The 25,170-nt window shown below is 44.8% G+C and overlaps 1 protein-coding gene across 2 annotated transcripts in view; it reads left to right on the top strand.

Annotated features, from left to right (window-relative positions):
* The first annotated feature begins 5,933 nt into the window (after nucleotides 1-5,933).
* The window catches only part of LOC126292109 (uncharacterized), a 106,629-nt gene continuing 87,392 nt past the window's right edge, over nucleotides 5,934-25,170 (top strand). Inside the window, exon 1 of one of the 2 annotated variants that reach the window (XM_049985936.1) lies at nucleotides 5,934-5,989. In XM_049985936.1, coding sequence (XP_049841893.1) covers nucleotides 5,975-5,989 — 15 coding nt within the window. In that variant the 5' untranslated portion in view covers nucleotides 5,934-5,974. The remainder of the gene's footprint in view (nucleotides 5,990-25,170) is intronic. The other variant, XM_049985937.1, reaches the window with a different exon arrangement.

Here is a 25,170-nt window from a genome sequence, read left to right on the forward strand (position 1 = left end):
AAATCCTAATTATGTGCCCATCCACATATCCGTAAATGGGGAACGTTGCTTCATCTGAAAACGGACGTCGTCGTCAGCATCTATGGTGGAACATGCGAATCCGCACTGCACAATCATTTTACTGCAATAATCGTACTATTTGCACTTTGCGTAAGAAAAAAAAGCAAACCCGCAAGCGATGTCCTATTCGAGGACGGTAACTGACACTGCCTACACCGCCTGTCTCTTTACAGTTTTCCATTCACCTCATTACGCCGGTGGTGTCCTGTCATACAGGCGTGAATAATTGTGCAGTACAGTCGTCACAGATTCCGACTCTGCATACTAAATGACACACTGCATCTTCTACTGCTATGTCATCATTTTGATGCACTCCAAATCAAATCTGCAACAATGAAAAAACATTGATCGATGAGAAAAGCTTCACAATAAACTATGAGGCTGTACCTCCAATAGTTATGATTTTTTTAAATGACGGCAGTACATTATAAACACCATCTATATTAAAGAAGGAGCCTTTTTTTATACCTCTTCCCATGGCCCTTCGCGTAATATCTCTCTCAACACGACAATGAAGTGACTTTGATTTTGCACTGTGCATCAGCTGGTCACAATTTATTATTATTACTATAATTGTTAAATCCTTACTTGACTGCTCAAATAACTCGTTGACCATCATACGAGTGTCTATATCAGTGAAGACAGATCGGTCTAATCAGAAATACACTCAGGTGACAAGGGTCATGGGACAGGGATATGCAAATATACGGTACAGATGGCAGTATTATCGCGTACACAAAGTATAAAAGCTGGCCGTTGTCGCCGAGCGGTCCTAGGCGCTTCAGTCTGGAATAGCGCGACCGCCACGGTCGCAGGTACGAATCCTGCATCGGGCAAGGATGTGTGTGATGTCCTTAGGTTAGTTAAGTTTAAGTAGTTCTAAGTTCTAGGGGACTGATGACCTCAGATGTTAAGTCCCATTGTGCTTAGAGCCATTCGAACGAAGTCTAAAACAGTAGTGCATTGACGAAATTGTCTTTTGTACTCAGGTGAGTCGCGTGAAATGATTTCCTCGGAATATGTATCATGCGTCTTCATAATGAAACAAAAGTAGAAAACTGCAACTGCAATACTACAGCTTCAAAATAGCATCCTAACAAAAAAATAAAAATAAAGAAATCCGCAGAACAACATGGTCTCCTGCGAAACTAAATAGAAGGACTGTTGTCGCTGATGAGAGACACATATATATAAGAAGCTCTAACCTGCTACATAAAGGTGGAAAGGGAATGTAATGGTGTTCTCTTTTTTTTTAAAGAAAAAGTAAAGAATGTAAGGTCAATCTCTTTAACTGATTTACAAAGGCAATACAAATTTATATTGGTATGCTCCGGTGAGATTAGAAACTCGATTCTCCAAAATCCTAAGAATCATTTATATCAGACTGCAATAAATGGTTGCATTTATTGAACCGCTTTTCGGACACATCACCAATAGTTTATGCGTCTTTGTTTATTTCGTTGTCCATTCTATAAACTGACGTCCATACAGTAATTCTGCACATTTGACGAGCTTGATTTACGACCAAAATTAGTTACGACTTACGACAGCTCCCTACGTGGCACATTACTACACTCTTCTGGGGCGTTCCATATTGGCTTGATCAAGCGCCTTTCAAATTATTGGCCTGTCTGCAGGTGTAATATTGACAGAATGAAATTTTCACTCTGCAGCGGAGTGTGCGCTGATATGAAACTTCCTGGCAGATTAAAACTGTGTGCCCGACCGAGACTCGAACTCGGGACCTTTGCGTTTGGAAGGTAGGAGAGGAGGTACTGGCAGAAGTAAAGCTGTGAGTACCGGGCGTGAGTCGTGCTTCGGTAGCTCAGATGGTAGAACACTTGCCCGCGAAAGGCAAAGGTCCCGAGTTCGAGTCTCGGTCGGGCACACAGTTTCAATCTGCCAGGAAGTTTCAGGTGTAATATTACTTCTACTTTTCTCTTCATCATTTCTCAGTTTTCTCTTATTTCATATTTCTTAAGTTTCCCAAAAACTTACTTGATAAGTATTATCAAGGAACTAAACTGACTTAGGTTTACGTGAAAGAAGTATAAGTTAAGAACTAGTTTCAACTTGTTTGTGTACTGCTGAAAAATGACAGTGACCTCTTGTAGGAATTCGAAGCAAAAATTTGTTGTAGAACCTCTATCTTCCGAAACTTTCCATTAAGGCAGACGTTAGTTAAAAAATAGGTATTAGGAATAATCTGGCGACTGAGAAAGTAGCTTAACAACTTCTTTTTTGTTTTGAGCCATCAGTCTTCAGACTGGTTTCATGCGGGCCACCAGGAATTTCTCTCCTGTGCCAACCCCTTCATCTCAGAGTAGCACTTGTAACCTAGGTTCAAATGGCTCTGAGCACTATGGGACTTAACTTCTGAGGTCATCAGTCCCCTAGATTTAGAACTACGTAAACATAACTAACCTAAGGACATCACAATCATCCATGCCCAAGACAGGATCGAACCTGCGACCGTAGCTTCCACGTCGTTCCGGGCGGAAGCGTCTGGAACCGCTCGGTCAAAGCGGTCAGCTGCAACCTAGGTTCTTAATTATTTGGATGTATTCCAGTCTCTGTCTTTCTCTATAGTTTTTACCCTCTACGGCTCTCTCTAGTACCATGGAAGTCATTCCTGATGTATTAACAGGTGTGCTATCATCCTGTCCTTTCTTCTTGTCTGTTTTCCACATATTCCTTTCTTTATGCATAGGACCTCTTCATTACGTTCCTTATCATTCCTCCTAATTCTGAACATTCTTCTTTAGCACCACATCTCAAATGCTTCGATTCTTTCTATTCCTATTTTCCCACAGTCCATGTCTCACTACCCAACAATACTGTGTTCCAAACGAAATATATTTCGCAAATTAAGGCCTGTGTTTGATACTAGTAGATTATTATTGGTCATGAGCGCCCTTTTTGCCAGTGCTGGTCTCATTTTTGTGCCGTCCTTGCTCCGTTCGTCATAGGTTATTTTGGTGTCTACGTAGCAGGATAACTTCATCTGTATCGTGATCACCAATACTGATGTTAAGTTTCTCGCTGTTCTCATTTCTGCTACTTCTCATTACTTTGGTCTTTCTTCGATTTACTCTAAATCAACGTTCTGTGCTCATTAGACTCTTCATTCCACTCAACACAGCCTGTAATTCTTCTTCACTTTCACTGAGGATAGTAACGCTATCAGCGAATCTTAATGTTGATATTCCTTTCGCCCTGAATTTTAATTCCACTCTTGAACCTTTCTTTTATTTTCGTCGTTGCTTCTTCGAAGTATAGATTGAATGGCAGGGGTGAATGTGTACATCCATGTCTTACAACCTTTTCAATTCCAAGACTTCGTTCTTGGCCTGCGACTCTTATTGTTTCCGCTTGGTTCTTGTACATATTATAGCCGGCCGCGGTGGTCTCGCGGTTCTAAGCGCGCAGTCCGGAACCGTGCGACTGCTACGGTCGCAGGTTCGAATCCTGCCTCGGGCATGGATGTGTGTGATGTCCTTAGGTTAGTTAGGTTTAAGTAGTTCTAAGTTCTAGGGGACCACAGCAGTTGAGTCCCATAGTGCTCAGAGCCATTTGAACATATTATACATCACGCGTCTCTCCCCATAAGTTACTCCCAGTTTCTCAGAATTTCGCTATTTTACATCGTCGAAGGGTTTTTCCAGGTCGACAGATCCTATGAACGTGTCTTATTTTTTCTTTAGTCTTGCTTCAATTATGAGCCGTCAGAACTCCCTCGCTGGTACCTTTATCTTTCCTCAAGCCAAACGATCGTCATCCTAAATTCTGTTTTCCATTTTTCCGTATATTATTCTTGTCAGTGGCTTGGATGTATAAGCGGTTAAGCCGAGTGTGCGGTAGTTGACACACTTGTCGGCGCTTGTGGTCTTCGTAACTGTGTGGATGATGTTTTTCCGAAAGTCAGATGGCATATCGCCACTCATACATTCTACACAGCAACGTGAATCGTGTAAGATACAAGAGGTGAAATAAGTCATTAATAATTGATTCACACCATTTAAACTCATTATGTTGAACTTAAGATCGTAACGATTCTGAGTTTATTCTGACATGATTTCTGACACTCTTGTTGACTGTGAGCTGAATTGGTATTTTGCGTATCCAAAAGCATTAATGAAAAACGTTGGACGAGATCAACGTTAAGCTTTGGGTCCTAAAATAAATCGACAGATGAATTAATTCACGAGTGGGAAAGAAGAGGGTGTATTGCCGTACTATAAACGTCGCCTGGTAATGTATTGCAGACTGACAATGTACTTTCGAGTCAAGGTCCGATCAGACGTTAAGAGCCTTACCACATTTATTTTCTTTTGGTTCTGACAGCTTTGATGCGGACGTTTACGACTTGCTCTCCTGTGCCAATATCTTAATCTCAAAGTAGCACTTGCGAACCAGCGTCCTCAATTATGAATTCGACACATTCCAATCTCAGTCTTTCCTACAGTTTTTTCCCTTTACAGCTCCGTCAAGCACTGTGCACGTTATGCGTTCATAGCTTAACAGATTTCCTGTCATTCTGTCTTTTCGTCACTGTCCCGTTTTAGTTTATACAGTCCAAAAGATAATCATACACTTTTGGTTTTTGATCATTTTTTCGGTATATTGCGATCCATTAGCTCAGAAGATACTATTATCCGCGGTATCACAAGAACGTTGTATATATACTGAGTGGTCAAAAAGTCAGTATAAATTTGAAAACTGAATAAATCAAGGAATAATGTAGATAGAGAGGTACAAATTGACACACATGCTTGGAATGACATGGGGTTTTATTAGAACCAAAAAATACAGAAGTTAAATAGATGTACTGGGTGATCAAAAAGTAAGCATAAATTTGAAAACTGAATAAATCACGGAATAATGTGATAGAGAGGTACAAATTTACACACATGCTGGGAATGACATGGGGTTTTATTAGAACCAAAAAATACTAAAGTTAAAAAAATGTCCGAGAGATGGCGCTTCATCTGATCAGAATAGCAATAATTAGCATAACAAAGTAAGACAAAGCAAAGATGATGTTCTTTACAGGAAATGCTCAATATGTCCACCATCATTCCTCAACAATATCTGTAGTCGAGGAATAATGTTGTGAACAGCACTGTAAAGCATATATATATATATATATATATATATATATATATATGACATCCTCTTAGCGAAAAGTTGCTGACTATGTACTCTTGGTCATCCTGTTTTCTCGATCGGAACATGATTTTATTGCAACTGATGATACGCCTAAATTGTTGAGAAATCAGTGGTGGTTATAAATAAAGGACTTAAAGTTGAAGCGGTCTCATCTACAAAATGATATATCGAGGCTGTGGCTGCCTTGACTACAAAATCGCTGCACAAAGAATCAAGTTTACACGATTGACAGACAGACCGCACATGATTTCACTCCCTTAGGCTACCCTGTCACAAATTCAAATAATAAACTTAAATGAAATTTGCCATATACTGAAAAAGCGAACCTCGTACAAGGAAGATAAATGCTACGGAACGATTTCTTTCGCTATTCTTCTCTAAAGGGAGCTTCTGCTCTAGAGGCCTTGTCATCAACGGGACGCTCCTCCCTTTTGGGTGGTGCAGGAAAATCGACTGTTTTCGGCACTGGAGACCACTGGAACTTGGCAGAGCTTGGGGCGTTTCAGACTGAGTATACCAACGGAGCTCCAGGCAAGGAGATGCTGCCTAGGTGAGGAGCGTGCGGTGCGCCCGGACGCCTCGCCCAGCGTGTAATTGGCTCCACACGCGGTCGAGGCGGTGTGCTTTGTAGAGCGTGCGGCGCGGCTGGGAAAAGCTGTGGCCGCCTATATAGCGGGGTGCCGGCGGCGCGGCCGCAGCGAGTGTACTGGCGCCACGGAACCCAGCACCAGCCGCGGCTGCAGACATGGCCGACACCAAGGTGAGCGACCGTGCCGTCTCAACAGTGAGTACCCAGCTGCACGTCGCCGACACACGTCCAGATTGTTCGTTGTAGGCACACACAACTCGGTTCTGTTCTGCCGTGCTGATGTCGTCGGAAGGGGAAAAAGTTTCTATGCCCGTGGAAAAATAATGAGGGTGTCCCACAGGGTTCAGTTTTGGGACCATTGCTATTTCTTATCTAGAGTGAATTTGTCATCAGCTTGCAGGTTGGTTCGAACACCACAGTGCTCCATCATACAGAGGTCTACTGTAGATGGTCTACTATAGTCTTCCTCCTAGGGACGGTGGTTGTCGCTTAAACAACTGGTTTTAAGTTATATCGTTTTCATTCCACATCAATTTAACCTGACTGTTAAAACCCCTCAAAATAACAGGTTTCTTAAACAACCGACTTTCTCTTTTCTTATTCCAGTTATTCCCTGTAATAAAGGTAGAAATCGAACAAAGATTGAAGAATTTTGATTCTCTCATCTTCAAGATACACACAATCAAAATATTAAATTAAATAGGCGAATAAAAGGAAACTTCATCCGTGCATAGTTAATTCCTTTAGTCGAAAAGCGGTAACTGGGAGAGTAGTTCCAAAATATCATCATTATTCTCCTAATGGTTCCAGTTTCTTTGAAACTCTGCTCAAAAGTCATGTTGTAATCGGGGATCACACCGAACTTGGGCATTATGAATCTTCAGGTCTAGCAGCTGACAACTGAGGTTGAAGAACTCGTTTTTCGTGCTAATTTGTCCCTTTCTGGGGGCTAAAAGAACATAAAAGTATATATTATGTAGATCCAGGTAGCATTTCAGATACTTTCTATTTTTATTGTATACTACGAAAGAATTGTTGTTGTGTGTTTATTTTATTACTCTTCTCATATTTTCTTTCCTCTTTTATTGTTTCACAGAAATAGCAGACAAATCTTTAATCTTTTAAAGCAAATGAAGCGTTGTACTTCATTGCTATGTCACTTCGAAAAATTTGTCCAGACTAGGTTTGGTGCCATTGTGCAATACAAAGGATGTCCGCCGATGACAAAGCCAAATTACCCTACAGATCAGGCGGGGACAAGTCTTGCACAGTAAGTCACCACACAGGGCAAGAGGAACGTTACTGTCTAAGCAATGCTGTTGCAATTCTTGCACCATGTGTTGGTTGCTCGTTTCTGTCGGCGTTGTTGTTAAAATAACACTGATCACCTTTCCCATTTTCTATAGTAACGCAATCTTTTAAACCAATATAAATTTTATGAATAAAAATTACTCCTTTTTTTAAAGAGGGTAACTTGAAACAAAAAATTTCAGCATTTCCAGCTATGCCTGGTATTTCGGTGTTCTACTCGGTTGTTAGTAAAAAAACAAAAGCGCTCATTATAACCATGACCAAACAAATAACGAAAAATATCACTCATTCTGTTTTAACCAGTCGGTATTTCCCATACCTAGTTCCTCATAGCTTTGAATTGAGTTATCTGGCCACCAGTTGGGCCATGTACAGTTAAATACGGACTCCAAACCATGCAGCTACGCAGCATTTTTTACATGAAAAAATGTTGTCAACACAGAAAATTTTTGAGTCTTGATCATACTTCATTATCTCTAATTTTGATAACGTGTTTCGGTTAAGTGTCATCATCGGTTCAAATACTTTAACACATCGATACAATGTATGTCATCAAATCCTACACACTCATAGAAAATGTAGCTGCATACTACAGTTAATGTGAGGGTGTATCATTTGACGAGATAAATTGTATTGATGATTTAAAGTATTTTATCCGATTACGATAGTTAGCCGATATGAATGATCAAAATTAGAAATAATAAATTTTGGCCAAAACTGAAAATTTTTGTATTTGTGTATTATTGTAGCCATTGACGTAAAGATGTGCTATATGCTATTTTGCATGTTGTCAGCAGTGAAAAAAGTAAAAAAAAACAACAATGAATAAAATTTTAAGTCTGACGAGGGATCGACCCAGAAACGTTTGGCTCAACAGTCCGGCTTTTAGCTACTTTTTTCATAAGTTTGGTTTATGTTACACTTTACAAACAATATTTTCCAGTGCTCAGTGACATGCAGAAGTTCTAGATACTAAATATTAATAATAAGACCGGAAATTTACAGCATTTGATATGCATCACTTATCCCTGCATTATGATGCTTTGTTAAAATGCAATGCCACCTGATCATAAATCGGCTGCATGTATTCATCAAAATGACGAACAACAATACCTACATCTCTGTTTACGTGTTATTTATACGTGCATACCTCGAAATAATGTAAGTTACCTGTAATCATTTATAAATATCGTTGCAAAATGCAAGCAGCAACAACGGTTTTGATATGAGGGATAAATAAACAAGTAGATAAGTAAATAAAAAATGAATAAATATGTTTAGAAGCCATTACAATATTTACAAATAAATAATACGTAAATTCAGTTCTTTATTTCAAAACGATTATTTGAACACGAATTAATTTTTACCTCTGTGAATCTTGACTTCTGGGGAATTATATTTTATCTACTTTGACCCTAGGACTGTCTGATTCCTCTACTCATTTCTTCTCAAACTAGCGATGTTCCATCACGTTTTAGGAAGTAGTTTATGAAACAATTGTCAGTCCTTGATTGTCAAAGACGGCAACGAATATTCCTGAATCGGAATTTTATTTATGAATTCTATCCGTAAGGACGAAATTTCAGTCTCCATATCCATGTATTAGAAATATTGTAGCATCCGTTTGGTAGCACTAGTTAATGGTGTTCTATATCTCTGTCCGTAAGACTGCTCCGCAATTTAGGAGGGTTCTGAGAACTACTTTTAGATTAAGAGTTACAGCACCCATGCAGCAGATAATTTTGTGATACACAATTCCAATGTTAAAATGTAATATGACCCTGCAGATGGCATCCCTGCAGTTTCAGAAATTTCTCGCTCTTCTAGTCCGCTATCCTCCACGACAATTCTATGAACATTTGCAGTAATTTGTGGGATAGTGCTACATCTTGGCTGAGCACTACGCGGATTATCATCTAAGCTGTAGCTACAAAATTTAAACTCGTTTGTCCACTTTACAATAGTTAAATATGAAGGAGCAGAGTCCCCCATCGTTTTCTGAAGACTGACCCGTATTTGCTTTGCTTAGACACTTTTCTTTACGAAGTAGGTAGTCACTGCTCGAATCTCGATTTTTTTGCATCATTACAAATCACTACACTGGGACAACAGAGAGACGTCTGCGCTACAGATCTTTGCGTAGAGCACCGATGCTTCACATGTTTAACCACAATATGACCTGTTACTACGCGGGAACCTCGTTGCGCTGTCGCTGACATCTGGCGGTGATTCCGCGAATTTTGCAAACTATCACGCGATATATCAAACGGCAGCGCATTGGCAGAGCCGTATTTGCTCTCAGGTGGTTCATATGAAGTTCCCGACGTAATTACGGCCGCAGAATGGGAAGTAATAGATTCTGAACGATGAATAGTAGTTGGAGACAGACGCATGGGACATTCTGTTTCGGAAATGGTTAGGGAATTAAATACTCTGACATCCAGAGTGCCAACAATGTACCGAGAATACCACATTTCAGGCATCACCTCTCACCACAGACGAACCCATTCAACGACCAAGAGCAGCGACGTTTGCATAGAGCTGTCAATGGTAGCACACAAGCAGTACTATGTGAAATAAAAATAGAAATCAATGTGGGACGTACAATGAATGCACCCGTTAGGAGAGTGCTGCGAAATTTGGCGTTAATGGGATATGGCAATAGATGACACACGAGTGCCTTTGCTAACAGCACATCGCATGTACCGCCTCTGCTCGGCGCATGACCATATCGGTTGAACTCTAGATGTCTGGAAAACCCTGGCCTGATCGAATGAGTCCCGATTTCAGCTGGTAAGAACTGATGGTAGGGTTCGAATGTGGCGCAGATACCACAAAGCCATGGACCCAACTTGTCAACAAGGCATTGTGCAAGCTGGTGACGCCTCCACGAAGGCGTGGGTTGTGTTTACGTTGAATGGATTGGGTCTTCTGATCCAGCTAAACCGATCATTGACTGGAAATGGTTATCTTCAGCTACGTGCAGAACATTTGCAGCCAGTCGTGGACTTCATGTTCCCAAACAACAATGGAATTCTTATGGATGACAATGGCCGTCTCACAAAACCACATTTGCTCACAACTGGTCTGAAGAACATTCTGGAGCATTTGAGCAAATGAGTTGGCGAACGATGTCAACCGACATGAATCGCATCGAGCGTTTATTGGACATAATCAGAAGGTCGGTGCGTGCACAAAATTCCTCATTTATGGACGGCTATGGAGAGAGCATGGCTCAATATTTCTGCAGGGCTCAGAAGTGTTCAGAGGGTCGGCCTGGTGAGTAGCCTCTAACCACACAAGTGAGGAGGCAGTGATGCGTAACACTGAATAATCAGGTGACAACACGACCTAGGGACAGCTGACGAACCAACCAACATCCAGTCCCCATCCACCCGAACACACTCGCTGCTCTATTTCAACCGACCGACTGACTATTCCAGTACACAGACAGCATTCGTCTTCTCAGTGGAAATCACAGAAACTACACACGGTTCCACGCAAACACACTTGCACAAGAACCCGAACAATCGTAAAAGCAATCACTGTGGAACAACAAGGACGAATCAATTCGACACACAGAGGTTTCCGCAAGCGGTCGGCGACCAAATACATGTCGTTCCCACTCAAGTTGCATGTGTCGGCAACGATTGAGCGAGTCTTGGCTGTCCGAAGCTGACTGCAGCTCCATCCCGACTTAACTCCATGTCCGTTCAGAACTCGGAGACATGGCGACCCGGGCACACTGGCTCGGACCCATCCATGCAGAGGTAACTCTTGCCCATTGGCCACTGCATCTCTGTGCAAGGAAGGAACCGACCCACGCCCGGAATGATGATCAAGTAACGAGGCACAGAAACGGTCAAAAGACCCAATACACGTCGCCCAATGAGGCGACCGACCCAACGACCAACCAACGGTCGTCCCGCTCCAGTGTCCTTCCGTCGGGCAGTTCATGTGTGTCGCCAGCGGTCGGCGAGCACTGGCTGTCCACACCTCACTGGCGCTCCGTCGCCGACTCACTGCTGCTGCGTCCGGACTTCACTGTTGCTGCACCCCGACTGAGCTCCCCACTCAACTCGACACACGACGACCCGGAAATACTATCGGTCACTCCAGAGATGGTACCACAGTGCACTTATCGATAAGCGCTGCTGCTGCCACTCACGGGCAATCAAGGCAGTAAATGGAATAAGGAAACGAGGCGGCAGTACCGTAAGAGAAGATGACAAACAATAAACAGGATAAACACTAACTGCGTATGGCTCAGCACATACTAGTTGTCTACTTTGTAAAATTTCAATCTATCCTTAATGTTGGCGAAAACAGTTTCGACGTTAAATCCGACATTCTTCGGAGGAGGAAATTTTTAGAGATCACAGGTCCTCTCCTGATCAATCTTAATCTCGTTTTTGGAAACTAAATGTCCCAAAAATGAGATTTCACTCTGGGCCAAGATTATCTTTGACGGCTTCACCGTCAAACCGGCCTCGTGAAAACGAACGAGGACCTCCTCGATGTGTCTAAGATCTTCGGAAAATGTAGCACTATAGACAACCACATTGTCTAAGTATTTATAAATCAAACTTAAGATCCCCTAGAACAGAATCTAAAAGACGTGATAACACAGCGGCGCCGGTGTATAAGCCGAAAGCAACAAGTTTAAATTCATATAAATTCCAATCAGTACATATGCACTAACGGGCCTAGAGACCACGGCAATGGGTATCTGATGGTAGGCCTGATTGGAGTCCAACACGGTGAAATAGCGCGCATTAGCAAACCAGGTGAAACAGCTTTGCAAGTCGGGGCGTGGTACAGATTCTAAGATGACCTTCTGATTGAGCATTCTGTAATCACCCAGAGGACGATAACTGCCTGTCTGAGCCTTCGGTAGTAGGAACATTGGAGAGGCATACGCTGAGGTAGAAGGTTGAATAACACCATCCTGAAGCATACCGTCACTTAGTTCCCGCTAAATTTTCATTTTGGGAGGTGACAAGCGACAGGCTGGAGCACCGGGATGTCATCCGTCAATCGTATTTTATATTGGATTGTTCTCTTCACCTCGAGTCTGTTTGTCAAAACGTCAGGGTAACGCCCTAATACTTCTGCCAATGCTTTAGCTTCGTCCTCCCTCAAGCTGAAACTGAGAACTATGCTCCACAACACTATTAACGCCCAGAAGGATCCGGCAAGTGCACAATCTGATGTCTTTACCGGGACAAAATTAAAAAGATAAACTGCTATCGACAAAATTGAGAAGCAAACTGGTTCGGTGCACAAAATTGCAGCCCAGGAGGATGTTAACAGACAAGCCTTTCACTACTAAAAATTTTACTGGCCATGAAAATCCCTGGATCGCCACACTTCCCCGCAAGGAACCATTCGCAGTACTACATCTCTCCCCGGCCTCTTGCAAGGGGGCGAATTTACAAACAGCTTGCCTATTGACATACCAGTCGCAATCCATGAGACACACTCTGCTCCCCGAATCTATCAAGGCACAAACAGGTTCATGATTGACACAGGCGCAAACGAATGGTAAAAAGGGGTTAGTCATCGCCCTAAATACGATTACACTGCTTGAAACGAGAGGAGGCCGTAAGGCGCCCACGCTTCTGGCATCAGATATTCGGACGCTCCCTGCGTTGCAGAGGACACTGGCGCACAAAGTGGTTAACGTTAACACAATGAAAACAACCCCTTCCATTAGGGCGAACCAGTTGCTTACCCTCCTCTGGAAGAGTTCTCTCAGTATGCTCCCGCATGGCACCTTCTTTACAATCCCGCGCCTCATGAGCAAACCGTACCCTCTCGATAGAAAACACAAGCTCATCCAATTCGGAAAAGGTAGTGGGTCTCCGCGCAAACATCAATCTTGACCTATCCTCAGGTTTAACGCCTTCTAAAATATTGTTAATAACTTCGCCTTCAGTTACCGATAATCCCAGGGCAGCAACGGCCATGCGGATCTCCTCAATATACCTCTGGAGAGACTCACCTTGGGCCTGAAGGCGAAAAAAAAATATTTATTCATTAGATTGCCTTTAACTCGCTTTGTTATCTTGTCCTTACATTTTTGTCCCTTAAATCACGTAACACTCCTTCGTCTGCCAGCACCTCTCTCACTCGGAGGCTCAGCCAACCTCTGGTAAGAGGATACATTAACTGAAGAATCACCTGATGCGAGACGCCCAACGTGTCCGCATGTTCTTCAAAATTTACCAACAGCCTTAAAACTTCTGCGACCTATTCTAATTCATTAATAGACAATACTGAAATACTATGAAACAAGTAAGAAATCGGGTTTGGTAACCTTGCAAAGGCTCCAGACATACCTTGAGAGTGTGCTACACTCGTCCTAGAACACCCCAATTCATCGGGATTATTCAACACCTGACTACCTTGTTCGGCCATTGCCTCCACTTCATTCCACCCCAACCTACTCAGCCTAGTCTGTAACTGCATAGCTTGAGTAATCAATTGATCTCTATGGAGTACTTGTTCAGGAGGAGCCCCGAGCCGACGTAAATCACCTAACCTATTCGCCCAATGGTTAATTTGTGCCTGCACACGGAAAACCTGGGCTCGGGAGGGATCACTGTTTTCCAATAATTCGATATTCTCACACACACCGGAGAGGGCCAGTGTGCAATTAGATAAGCTTAAATCTACCTCGCCGATGGTTTCCGCGGTGAGGCACAATGGGCAATGTAACACAGCGCGAAGGCGCGCGGCCAGGTCGGCAACGCTTCCGTCTCCGGACTATCAACGAATTCGGAGCTAGTAATAAGATTTTCCTTCCTTAAGCAATTCAAACCCAGGCACCCTCTTGCCTCCATATCATCAGTGTTATTACCCTGAACCATCAAGCTACACTCCTGGAAATTGAAATAAGAACACCGTGAATTCATTGTCCCAGGAAGGGGAAACTTTATTGACACATTCCTGGGGTCAGATACATCACATGATCACACTGACAGAACCACAGGCACATAGACACAGGCAACAGAGCATGCACAGTGTCGGCACTAGTACAGTGTATATCCACCTTTCGCAGCAATGCAGGCTGCTATTCTCCCATGGAGACGATCGTAGAGATGCTGGATGTAGTCCTGTGGAACGGCTTGCCATGCCATTTCCACCTGGCGCCTCAGTTGGACCAGCGTTCGTGCTGGACATGCAGTCCTCGTGAGACGACGCTTCATCCAGTCCCAAACATGCTCAATGGGGGACAGATCCGGAGATCTTGCTGGCCAGGGTAGTTGACTTACACCTTCTAGAGCACGTTGGGTGGCACGGGATACATGCGGACGTGCATTGTCCTGTTGGAACAGCAAGTTCCCTTGCCGGTCTAGGAATGGTAGAACGATGGGTTGGATGACGGTTTGGATGTACCGTGCACTATTCAGTGTCCCCTCGACGATCACCAGAGGTGTACGGACAGTGTAGGAGATCGCTCCCCACACAATGATGCCGGGTGTTGGCCCTGTGTGCCTCGGTCGTATGCAGTCCTGAGTGTGGCGCTCACCTGCACGGCGCCAAACACGCATACGACCATCATTGGCACCAAGGCAGAAGCGACTCTCATCGCTGAAGACGACACGTCTCCATTCGTCCCTCCATTCACGCCTGTCGCGACACCACTGGAGGCGGGCTGCACGATGTTGGGGCGTGAGCGGAAGACGGCCTAACGGTGTGCGGGACCGTAGCCCAGCTTCATGGAGACGGTTGCGAACGGTCCTCGCCGATACCCCAGGAGCAACAGTGTCCCTAATTTGCTGGGAAGTGGCGCTGCGGTCCCCTACGGCACTGCGTAGGATCCTACGGACTTGGCGTGCATCCGTGCGTCGCTGCGGTCCGGTCCCAGGTCGACGGGCACGTGCACCTTCCGCCGACCACTGGCGACAACATCGATGTACTGTGGAGACCTCACGCCCCACGTGTTGAGCAATTCGGCGGTACGTCCACCCGGCCTCCCGCATGCCCACTATACGGCCTCGCTCAAAGTCCGTCAACTGCACATACGGTTCACGTCCACGCTGTCGCGGCATGCTACCAGTGTTAAAGACTGCGATGGAGCTCCGTATGCCACGGCAAAGTGGCTGACACTGACGGCGGCGGTGCACAAATGCTGCGCAGCTAGCGCCATTCGACGGCCAACACCGCGGTTCCTGGTGTGTCCGCTGTGCCGTGCGTGTGATCATTGCTTGTACAGCCCTCTCGCAGTGTCCGGAGCAAGTATGGTGGGTCTGACACACAGGTGTCAATGTGTTCTTTTTTCCATTTCCAGGAGTGTAGTATCAACTTCAGATCTAGAAATACACATAAAAGAAATCAAATAAAACCTAAAATAATGGTTCTACATAATTGGCCACCGCTTGAAACAGAACAATGCTCTGCTACCAATTTGTGAAGGTTAATCCACCCTAATGACACTCTTTTATGAAATCCTCTGCAGATCCGAATCAGGGCCGGAAGACTCGATTCGAGTAATGCGGCCGAGTCCAGTTCCCACACTACAAGCCAGGTTCGGTCATGCAAACGTGTCAAACACACCACAACCTCTGCATCGTGCCCCGGCCTGCTCAACCACGCTCGCCTCCGATTCTCCCGCGCCCCGCGGCTCTCCGGCTGTCCCCTCTCTAGCCCCCACGCCCGTCGCGGCCAAAAGCCATGTCAAACGGCCAAGCCCAAAGATCACACCGGGTCGACACGATCGATCAATCGTTACAAGCCGGCACATCTAAGATAGAGCGTTTGTACTGAATTGGCAGAAAATCCTAAGAAATTTTGGTCAAAGCGGTAGGTGGCTCAAAACAAAATGTCCAGACACTCTGTGACCAAAATGGTACTGAAACAGAGGATGACAGACTAAAGGCCGAAATACTAAATGTCTTTTTCCAAAGCTGTTTCACAGAGGAATACTGCACTGTAGTTCCTTCTCATAATTGTCGCACAGATGACAAAATCGTAGATATTGAAATAGACGACAGAGGGATAGAGAAAAAAATTAAAATCGCTCGAAAGAGGGAAGGCCGCTGGACCTGATGGGATACCAGTTCGATTTTACACAGAGTACGCGAAGGAACTTGCCCCTCTTCTTGCAGCGGTGTACCGTAGGTCTCTCGAAGAGCGTAGCGTTCCAAAGGATTGGAAAAGGGCACAGGTCATCCCCGTTTTCAAGAAGGGACGTCGAACAGATGTGTAGAACTATAGACCTATATCTCGACTATAGACCTATATCTCTAACGCCGTAGAATTTTGGAACACGTTTTATGTTATAGTATAATGACTTTTCTGGAGACTAGAAATCTACTCTGTAGGAATCAGCATGGGTTTCGAAAAAGACGGTCGTGTGAAACCCAGCTCACGCTATTCGTCCACGAGACTCAGAGAGCTATAGACACGGGTTCACAGGTAGACACCGTGTTTCTTGACTTCCGCAAGGCGTTCGATACAGTTCCCCACAGTAGTCTACTGAACAAAGTAAGAGCATATGGACTATTAGATCAATTGTGTATTTGGATTGAAGAGTTCCTAGATAACAGAACGCAGCATGTCATTCTCAATGGAGAGAATTCCGAAGTAAGAGTGATTTCAGGTGTGCCGCAGGGGAGTGTCATAGGACCGTCGCTATTGACAATATACATAAATGAGCTTGTGGATGACATCGGAAGTTCACTGAGGCTTTTTGCAGATGATGCTGTGGTGTATCGAGAGGTTGTAACAATGGAAAATTGTACTGAAATGCAGGAGGATTTGCAGCGAATTGACGGATGGTGCAGGGAATGGCAATTGAATCTCAGTGTAGACAAGTGTAATGTGCTGCGAATACATAGAAACATAGATCCCTTATCATTTAGGTACAAAATATCAGGTCAGCAACTGGAAGCAGTTAATTCCATAAATTATTTGGGAGTAGGCATTAGGAGTGATTTAAAATGGAATGGTCATATAAAGTTGATTGTCGGTAAAGCAGATGCCAGACTGAGATTCATTGGAAGAATCCTAAGGAAATGCAATCCGAAAACAAAGGAAGTAGGTTACAGTACGCTTGTTCGCCCACTGCTTGAATACTGCTCAGCAGTGTGGGATCCGTACCAGATAGGGTTGATAGAAGAGATACAGAAGATCCAACGAACAGCAGCGCGCTTCGTTACTGGATCATTTAGTAATCGCGAAAGCGTTACGGAGGTGATAGATAAACTCCAGTGGAAGACTCTGCAGGAGAGACGCTCAGTAGCTCGGTACGGGCTTTTGTTAAAGTTTCGAGAGCATACCTTCACCGAATAGTCAAGCAGTACATTGCTTCCTCCTACGTATATCTCGCGAAGAGACCGTGAGGATAAAATCAGAGAGATTAAAGCCCACACAGAAGCATACCGACAATCCTTCTTTCCACGAACAATAAGAGACTGGAGTAGAAGGGAGAACCGATAGAGGTACTCAGGGTACCCTCCGCCACACACCGTCAGGTGGCTTGCGGGGTATGGATGTAGATGTAGATGTAGATATTTGCCATGTAAGCAGGAGATCCCGGATTCGCGTGCCGGTCGGGGCATACATTTTCACCTGTCCCTGTTGATATATATCAACGCTTGTCAGCAGCTGAACGTATTAATATACAATTCTAATTTCGTTCTAGACGGCTGCAGGCCATCAATGGACACCATATCCATATAAGTATGTCTTTTTCCTTTTTTTGATGTCTATTGTCATGTGCTTCCTCTCCTCTACGTACGTTGCCATACTAACTTCTGTTTTTCCGCTGTTCCATTTGTAATACATTGATCAGCTAGAACATTATGACAACCGGCCTACTATCATTGTATATCCCTCCAGAGGATAGCAGCGTTACCGGGCGAGAATGACTGGTAGTCAGACACACACACGGTGAATGTAGTATCAGTGCCGGCAGTAGCGGTCGAGCGATTCTAGGCGCTTCATTGCGGAACCGCGCGGCTGCTACGGTCGCAGGTTCGAATCTTGCCTCGGGCATGGATGTGTGTGACGTCCATGGTTAGTTAGGTTTAAGTAGTTATAAGTTCTAGGGGACTGATGACCTCAGATGTTAAGCCCCATAGTTCTTAGAGCCATTTGAACCATTTTCAGTAAAAGTGAGTGTAGACTGGGCAAGACACACGATCTGATCGAGGGGGGATTGTGATGGCCCAGTGGCTCGACACGAGTCTATCGGAAACTGCACAATGTGACGGGTGTTCCAGGATGCTGTGGTGACCGCCTCCAACACGTGTCGAAATCAAGATGAAACCTCGTCCAGCCACGTGGTTGGGCAGCCACCCCTCATTACAGATGTGGCTCTGAGCACTATGGGACTTAACATCTTAGATCATCAGTCCCCTAGAACTTAGAACTACTGAAACCTAACTAACCTAAGGACATCACGCACATCCATGCCCGAGGCAGGATTCGAACCAGCGACCGTAGCAGTCCCGCGGTTCCGGACTGCAGCGCCAGAACCGCACTGCCTCATTACGGATGTCCGAAATCGTAGGTTTGATAGACTGGCAAAGTAGGACAGCCCGCAAACTATGGCGGACCTAACGTCAGACTTTAATGCTGGGCGACTACAAGTGTCTCTGCACACACACTCCTAATGATAAGCCTCCGCGGCCATGCATTTGCCAATTTTAACGCCATGACATCGACAACGCGACTAAAGTGGGCACGTGACCAACGGCGCTGGATGTTGGTGCAGTGAGAGAGCGTTATATGGCCTGACGAATCGCGATATCTTCTTCATCATGCCGAAGGGAGGGCGCGAATCCGTCGCCTTCCAGGTCAACAGCTCCTTGACACCTATACTGCCGAACGAAAGCAAGTTGGCGGGAACTCGATTATGCTCTGGGGAACATTAACGTGGGCGTCCATGAATCGAGTGAAGATCATCCAAGGCACCATGACGGAGTATCGTACGCTGATTGCAGATCACGTACACCCCTTCTTGACGATCATGTTTCCTGACAGTAGTGTCGTTTTTCAACAAGATAATGCACCATGTCACAAGGCCGGGGATTTGATGGAGTGGCTCGAGGAACACAGTGGCAAATTGCAATTGATATACTGGAACCCTAGTTCGCACAAATCTGCAATGTGATTGAATGGGTCGTCAGAGCTCATCGGCCCCCTCCTCGGAACACGGGAATCAGGTGACTTGTGTGAGCAGATGTGATGCCGACTCCCTCTCCCTCCAGCGATCTACCAAGGCCTCATTGCTTTAATGCTACGACGTGCTGTTATCCGTGCCAAAGGTGGAAATACTGGTTACTAGCTAGATGCACATAATGTTCTGGCTGATTAGTATATATTAACATTGCAAAAAGCCGTTCACCATACATCTTGCAAGGCATTTAACTTAGCAAAATGATCAGATATACAGGGTGAACCAGGAGGAATGCTCAATATTCAGGGATGTGGTAGGAAGGATCAATCGAAGCAAAAAGTCCTCTAAAGATGGGCTCTGAAATGTATAACTTGGAGCTATTAGCACTTCATCGCCTGTGACATTGTGAAACAAATTTCTTCTACTGGAAGCGCTTTGTTTTTAATATTTTGACAGGAAGTGGAAAGGATCGAAACAAAAAATTCCAGTAAACATGGGCTCTCAGAGCTATGCGCACTCGTTTATAAACAGCTCGAAGCACTATGGGACTTAATATCTGAGGTAATCAGTCCCCTAGACTTAGACTTGCACTACTGGCCATTAAAACTGCTACACCACGAAGATGACGTGCTACAGACGCGAAATTTAAACGACAGGAAAAAGATGCTGTGATGTGCAAATGATTAGCTTTTCAGAGCATTCAAACAAAGTTCGCCCCGGTGGCCACACCTACAACGCGCTGATATGAGGAAAGTTTCCAAACGATTTCTCATACACAAACTGCAGTTGCCTGATGAAACGTTGTTGTGATGCCTCATGTAAGGAGATGAAATGCGTACCATCACGTTTCCGACTTTGATAAAGGCCGAATTGTAGCCTATCGCGATTGCGGTTTATCGTATCACAACATTGCTGCTCGCCTTGGTCGCGATCCAATGACTGTTGTCCATGTCCTATTTTTCCACGTAGTCTCCATCACATTCCATGGCCGTGCGCCAACGTTGTGGAAGGCCATGTATTCCCTGCTGATAACAGCTCTTGTCCTGTAGCCGTAGTCATATTTTCACAGCATGACTGACACCCTCGTCATCTTCGAAGTGTGTTCCACGTAGAGAATCTTTAAGCTCCAACAGTTAGAAGAAATGGCCTTTCTTTGAATCTTGTGGTCCGCTGCAAGCATTCGTGGAACCCATCGTTAGCACCTCTTTGAATATCCGAGAGTCTCGATCATTGCAGACGCACTTCCAATACTGACTGACAGCTGCAGAGCAAATATTCGATTTGTGATGCGCCGGTCTGCACGAGTTATGGAATCCGCACGATTCAGTTGGAGCAGGACGTCCCGAGCGCGGCTGACCATGGAGCTCTGTTTCTGCATTTCCTGAGGTTGTAACTTTCTTTTCGCATAGCCCAACTATCCTCTTATCAACTGCAGCATAGTCATTCACTGCATACAAACGTTTGTGGATGTTCATCAAGGTTTCTGTTTCTGCACACAAGAATTCAATAACACGTCAGTGCTTGCAACGTGTGTCGTACGTAGACGCCATTTTGACGCTGTACTACTGCTCTGCCATTTGCGAGAACTTTTCGAAACATCACCGGCGCACAGAACTAAGATCAAATGTTAAGCACCAGCAAGGACGTTTGTCTATGTATATGAATAGTCCGCCCGGTTGGCCGTGCGGTCTAACGCACGGCTTTCCGGGAGGGAAGGAGCGCCTGGTCCCCGGCACGAATCCGCCGGGAGTATTTGTATCGAGGTCCGGTGAACCGGCCAGTCTGTGAATGGTTTTCAGGCGGTTTTCTATCTGCCTGCCGCGTCACTTACACTATGCCGGCGATTGCTCCGCAAACAAGTTCTACACGTACGCGTACACAACCATTACTCTCCCACGCAAACATAGGGGTTGGGGGTTACACTCGTCTGGTGTGAGACGTTCCCTGGGGGGTCCACCGGGGTCCGAATTGCGCAATAACCCTGATTCGGCGTGGGTCGGCGGAGGGGTGAAGTGAACTGCGACAGTCGTCGCGGGTTTGCGGACCATTGCGGCTGTGACTTGGACGGAGCCTCTGCGCCATTTCTAGGTCCCTGGTTAACATACAATACATGCAATGTATATTAATACTTTTTATAAAAATGTGGTGCATTACTTATTGAACGACCCTCGTATATTACAAAATGAGCAATTGTGACTATTTTATAATACAAATGAACAGTACAAAAGCTTATTATTTTAATGATTCCAAAGATATTTCTGAGTCTATGCTCATACAAAACCTTCATGCCATGTAGCTCCTGTTGTAAGGGTACTGAATTGAAATTCGTAAAGAAGTGTGAATTTTTTAACTCTGTCATATACCCAAATAAATAGAAAATATGGCTTACAAGACTTTTCTTGACTACCAAAAACAAGCAAGAAACCCTACCTTTTTTTAAAAAAATACCCTCTATGACGTGAAGGAGTATGGGAGAAACTGCTTCATGATTGTCTCCTTGTTGAAAGTCCAACCTTTTCTGAAGTGAGTCATTAAAAGGAAAGAAATCCCAGACGAAGAATGTCAGAAGGCGGTATTAGCATTGGCACCGACGAATGAGACACGTATTTACAGTGGTGGCGACCAGCTCCACGCTGTTCGCCATCGCTGTAAATACGTGTGTGGAAGTGAAACCTTGGTAGTAGCTGTGTCGCTAGAGACCTGCGTGATATTCATAGCGCACCGGGTTTTCTCTCTTTACTAGAGCGTCCTCGCCCGTCGCCCACACCACGGCTCTACCAACCAATTAGTCTCGCCGGCCGGGCGCCAATTTAGCCAGGCTTCCTCCCTTCCTTTCACCTGGCGCGGAGAAACGGGCAGCTGTCTCCGGATTCTGCCCGCTGCGGCAGTGGCCGTCGCAGGTGAAGCCTACACACCGGTCAGTGGAACACTTCCCGTGGACCGCGTCGAAGGCCTACGAACTGGATGGTAACGGAAGTGTAGCCAAAACCAGACAACCCGAAGAGGAGCACTTACTGAACCACTTCCCTCAGTAGGACCCAGTCGCAAATTTTCCTACTTCCAGCTTACGACTTACGCAGTGGCGACTCTCGTTTAAGAGCACAAGAGCACGTGAACACTCGAGCTTTCGACACCTTGTGGATTTGTTGGTTATTTTTCTTTGAATGCTGTTGAATGTAACATATACGCTGCAGTCAGGCACTCAACCTGAAAGTACGGAAGTCAACACGTTGCTCTTAACGGCACGAAATAAAAAAAATAAATTTAAAAAAATAAAAAGCGGTTAAGGCCAACGCTCCCGTAAAGTGGGAATTCCGGGTTCGAGTCCTGCTCTTGCACAAACTTCCTTACGGTTACCAGTGAACCGTTTAACTGTTGTACAACCGAATTCGCAAATTTGCGAATGCATTTCATAATTTAATACGGCTGTCAATCATCAGCAGTGGCTACGCCGACACTGTAAAATTTACATCTACATCTACATGATTACTCTGCAATTCACATTTAAGTGCTTGGCAGGTGGTTCATCGAACCACAATCATACTATCTCTCTACCATTCCACTCCTGAAAAGCGGGCGGGAAAAACGAACACTTAAATCTTTCTGTTCCATCTCTGATTTCTCTTACTTTATTTTGATGATCATTCCTACCTATATTTTCGCATTCGGAAGAGAAAGTTGGCGACTGAAATTTCGTAAATAGATGTCGCCGCGACGAAAAACGTCTTTGCTTGAATGACTTACATCCCAACTCACGTATCGTATCTGCCACACTCTCTCCCCTATTACGTGATAATACAAAACGAGCTGTCCTTTTTGCACCCTTTCGATATACTCCGTCAATCCCACACCGCGCAGCAGAGGACGAACGAGTGTAGTGTAAGCTCTCTCTTTAGCGGACTTGTTGCATCTTCTAAGTGTCCTGGCAATGAAACACAACCTTTGGCTCGCCTTCCCCACAATATTATCTATGTGGTCTTTCCAAGTGAAGTTATTCGTAATTTTAACACCCAGGTACTTAGTTGAATTGACAGCCTTGAGAACTGTACTATTTATCGAGTAATCGAATTGCAACGGGTTTCTTTTGGAACTCATGTGGATCACCTCACACTTTTCGTTATTTAGCGCCAACTGCCAATTGCCACACCATACAGCAATCTTTTCTAAATCGTTTTGCAACTGATACTGGTCTTCGGATGACCTTACTAGACGGTAAATTACAGCATCATCTGAGAACAACCTAAGATAACTGCTCAGATTGTCACCCAGGTCATTTATATAGATCAGATGCTCTTTTGAATACCGAGTTCTGACCATTCGCCTTTGACGGCTTAAATTATGCTGGGATACTTTTAATGAGGAGTCTGAATGTCTGTTAAACAATGGCAGCCCATTTTTTCCCAATAGGCGGAACCAGAGAAGGAAGTGACTTTGGACGCTGCCGCCTGGACCATAGCTGACTGTCTAACTCAACTCAGAAGTGTTCCATTAGGTTCAGATCGGGACTGTGGGCAGTTTAGCCCTTTTTCGGGGTTGTTACTGTCCACAGACCACTGTCCCACAGATACTGCTTTATAGCTTGGTGCATTGTCATGTTGACACTGTTGTGACCCGGCGAAACCACTTTCATCTGGCAACAAGTGCGGGTTCTTTGATTTCTCTGGGAGAAGGCCCGTCAAACTAAAGCACATGAAATATTCTGTTTATTACGATAATGAATAAAAGACTTATAACTTTGACCCGATTCTTCGCCACAAGGATACTGGATAATTTACAACAGTCACTGACTAGCAAAGCATCACGTCATGAACTAAGTAACAAACTGTTCTCCTGAGGTACAATGTTCAGCATTAACATTCGTCTGAAACTCTGACGACTCGTTGTGCCTATACTGTGGTGTTGACTGCTGTAGCTGAGTCTCCACACTGTATTGACCCCAGTGTTACGGTGCTGCTATGCTGAGAGGGAGGCGTGGTCTTCTGGTACGCCTACCATAAGTCGTTGCGAATAGCAGCGAGTCCTCACTAATGTCTTTGGTATCGATTCGCTTTGACGACTTTAGTGCGGCGCCTTGAGCTCTGGACAATACCACAGAGGTACAGACAGTGATCGTCTCCGAACTGTTCTTCTATTGTATGCAGTACACAGTACCGTAAAATAGTATCCTTCTGCATGTAGCACAGCAAGAAGAGCGCTCCCTAACTGTGTAAAACACCCGTAAACCGTTACGCCACGGCCTGTGGGTTTTACTGTTAGCGCAATACGTGCTGGTACGTAATGTTCTCCACACATTCGTTAGACCCACAACCTTTCGTCTGATTGCCACAGGGTACAGCACCATTTGTCACTTCTTCCAGTCATCGACTGTTCTGTGTCATTGCTCATCACGCTAAGCATCACTTTGCAATGACTGCAGAAATATGTGTCGCATGATGAGTTGGTCGATCGATACACTGCACTACCTACCCGCAGACTTTGTGCTAAATGTACTGTTCATAGCTTTTTGGAATTCGCGACTGATTCTTTCCAGTAATTTCATGCAATTTCTTTCACCTACTGTGGTTTCTGGTACCGCAGGGAAGCGAGGGAGAGGATGTTGGTATGAGTGTCCCGTATCATCTTTCTACAGCACAAATGCACGCATGGATTAATATATTTCTTTATTTACTTGAACATTTACTTAACTGGAATAGAGTCCATGTTACAAAATCATCAGTAATAGCGGTCTTGCCAACAATATCGGTCTTGCTGTTACAAACTTCAGTCTCAGTGCGAGTCACACTATGGTCACAATTCCTGTCGGTATGCACTGCCATAGCCCGTGATGTGAACTGAGCCCGCTCTGCGGATGTACAAGGAGTTACACAGAAGTTTCAAGACTGATTCAATACTGAGTAGGGAAACGCGTGCG

This window comes from Schistocerca gregaria, chromosome 9 (assembly GCF_023897955.1).
Source record: "Schistocerca gregaria isolate iqSchGreg1 chromosome 9, iqSchGreg1.2, whole genome shotgun sequence".
Taxonomy (NCBI): Eukaryota; Metazoa; Arthropoda; class Insecta; order Orthoptera; family Acrididae; genus Schistocerca; species Schistocerca gregaria.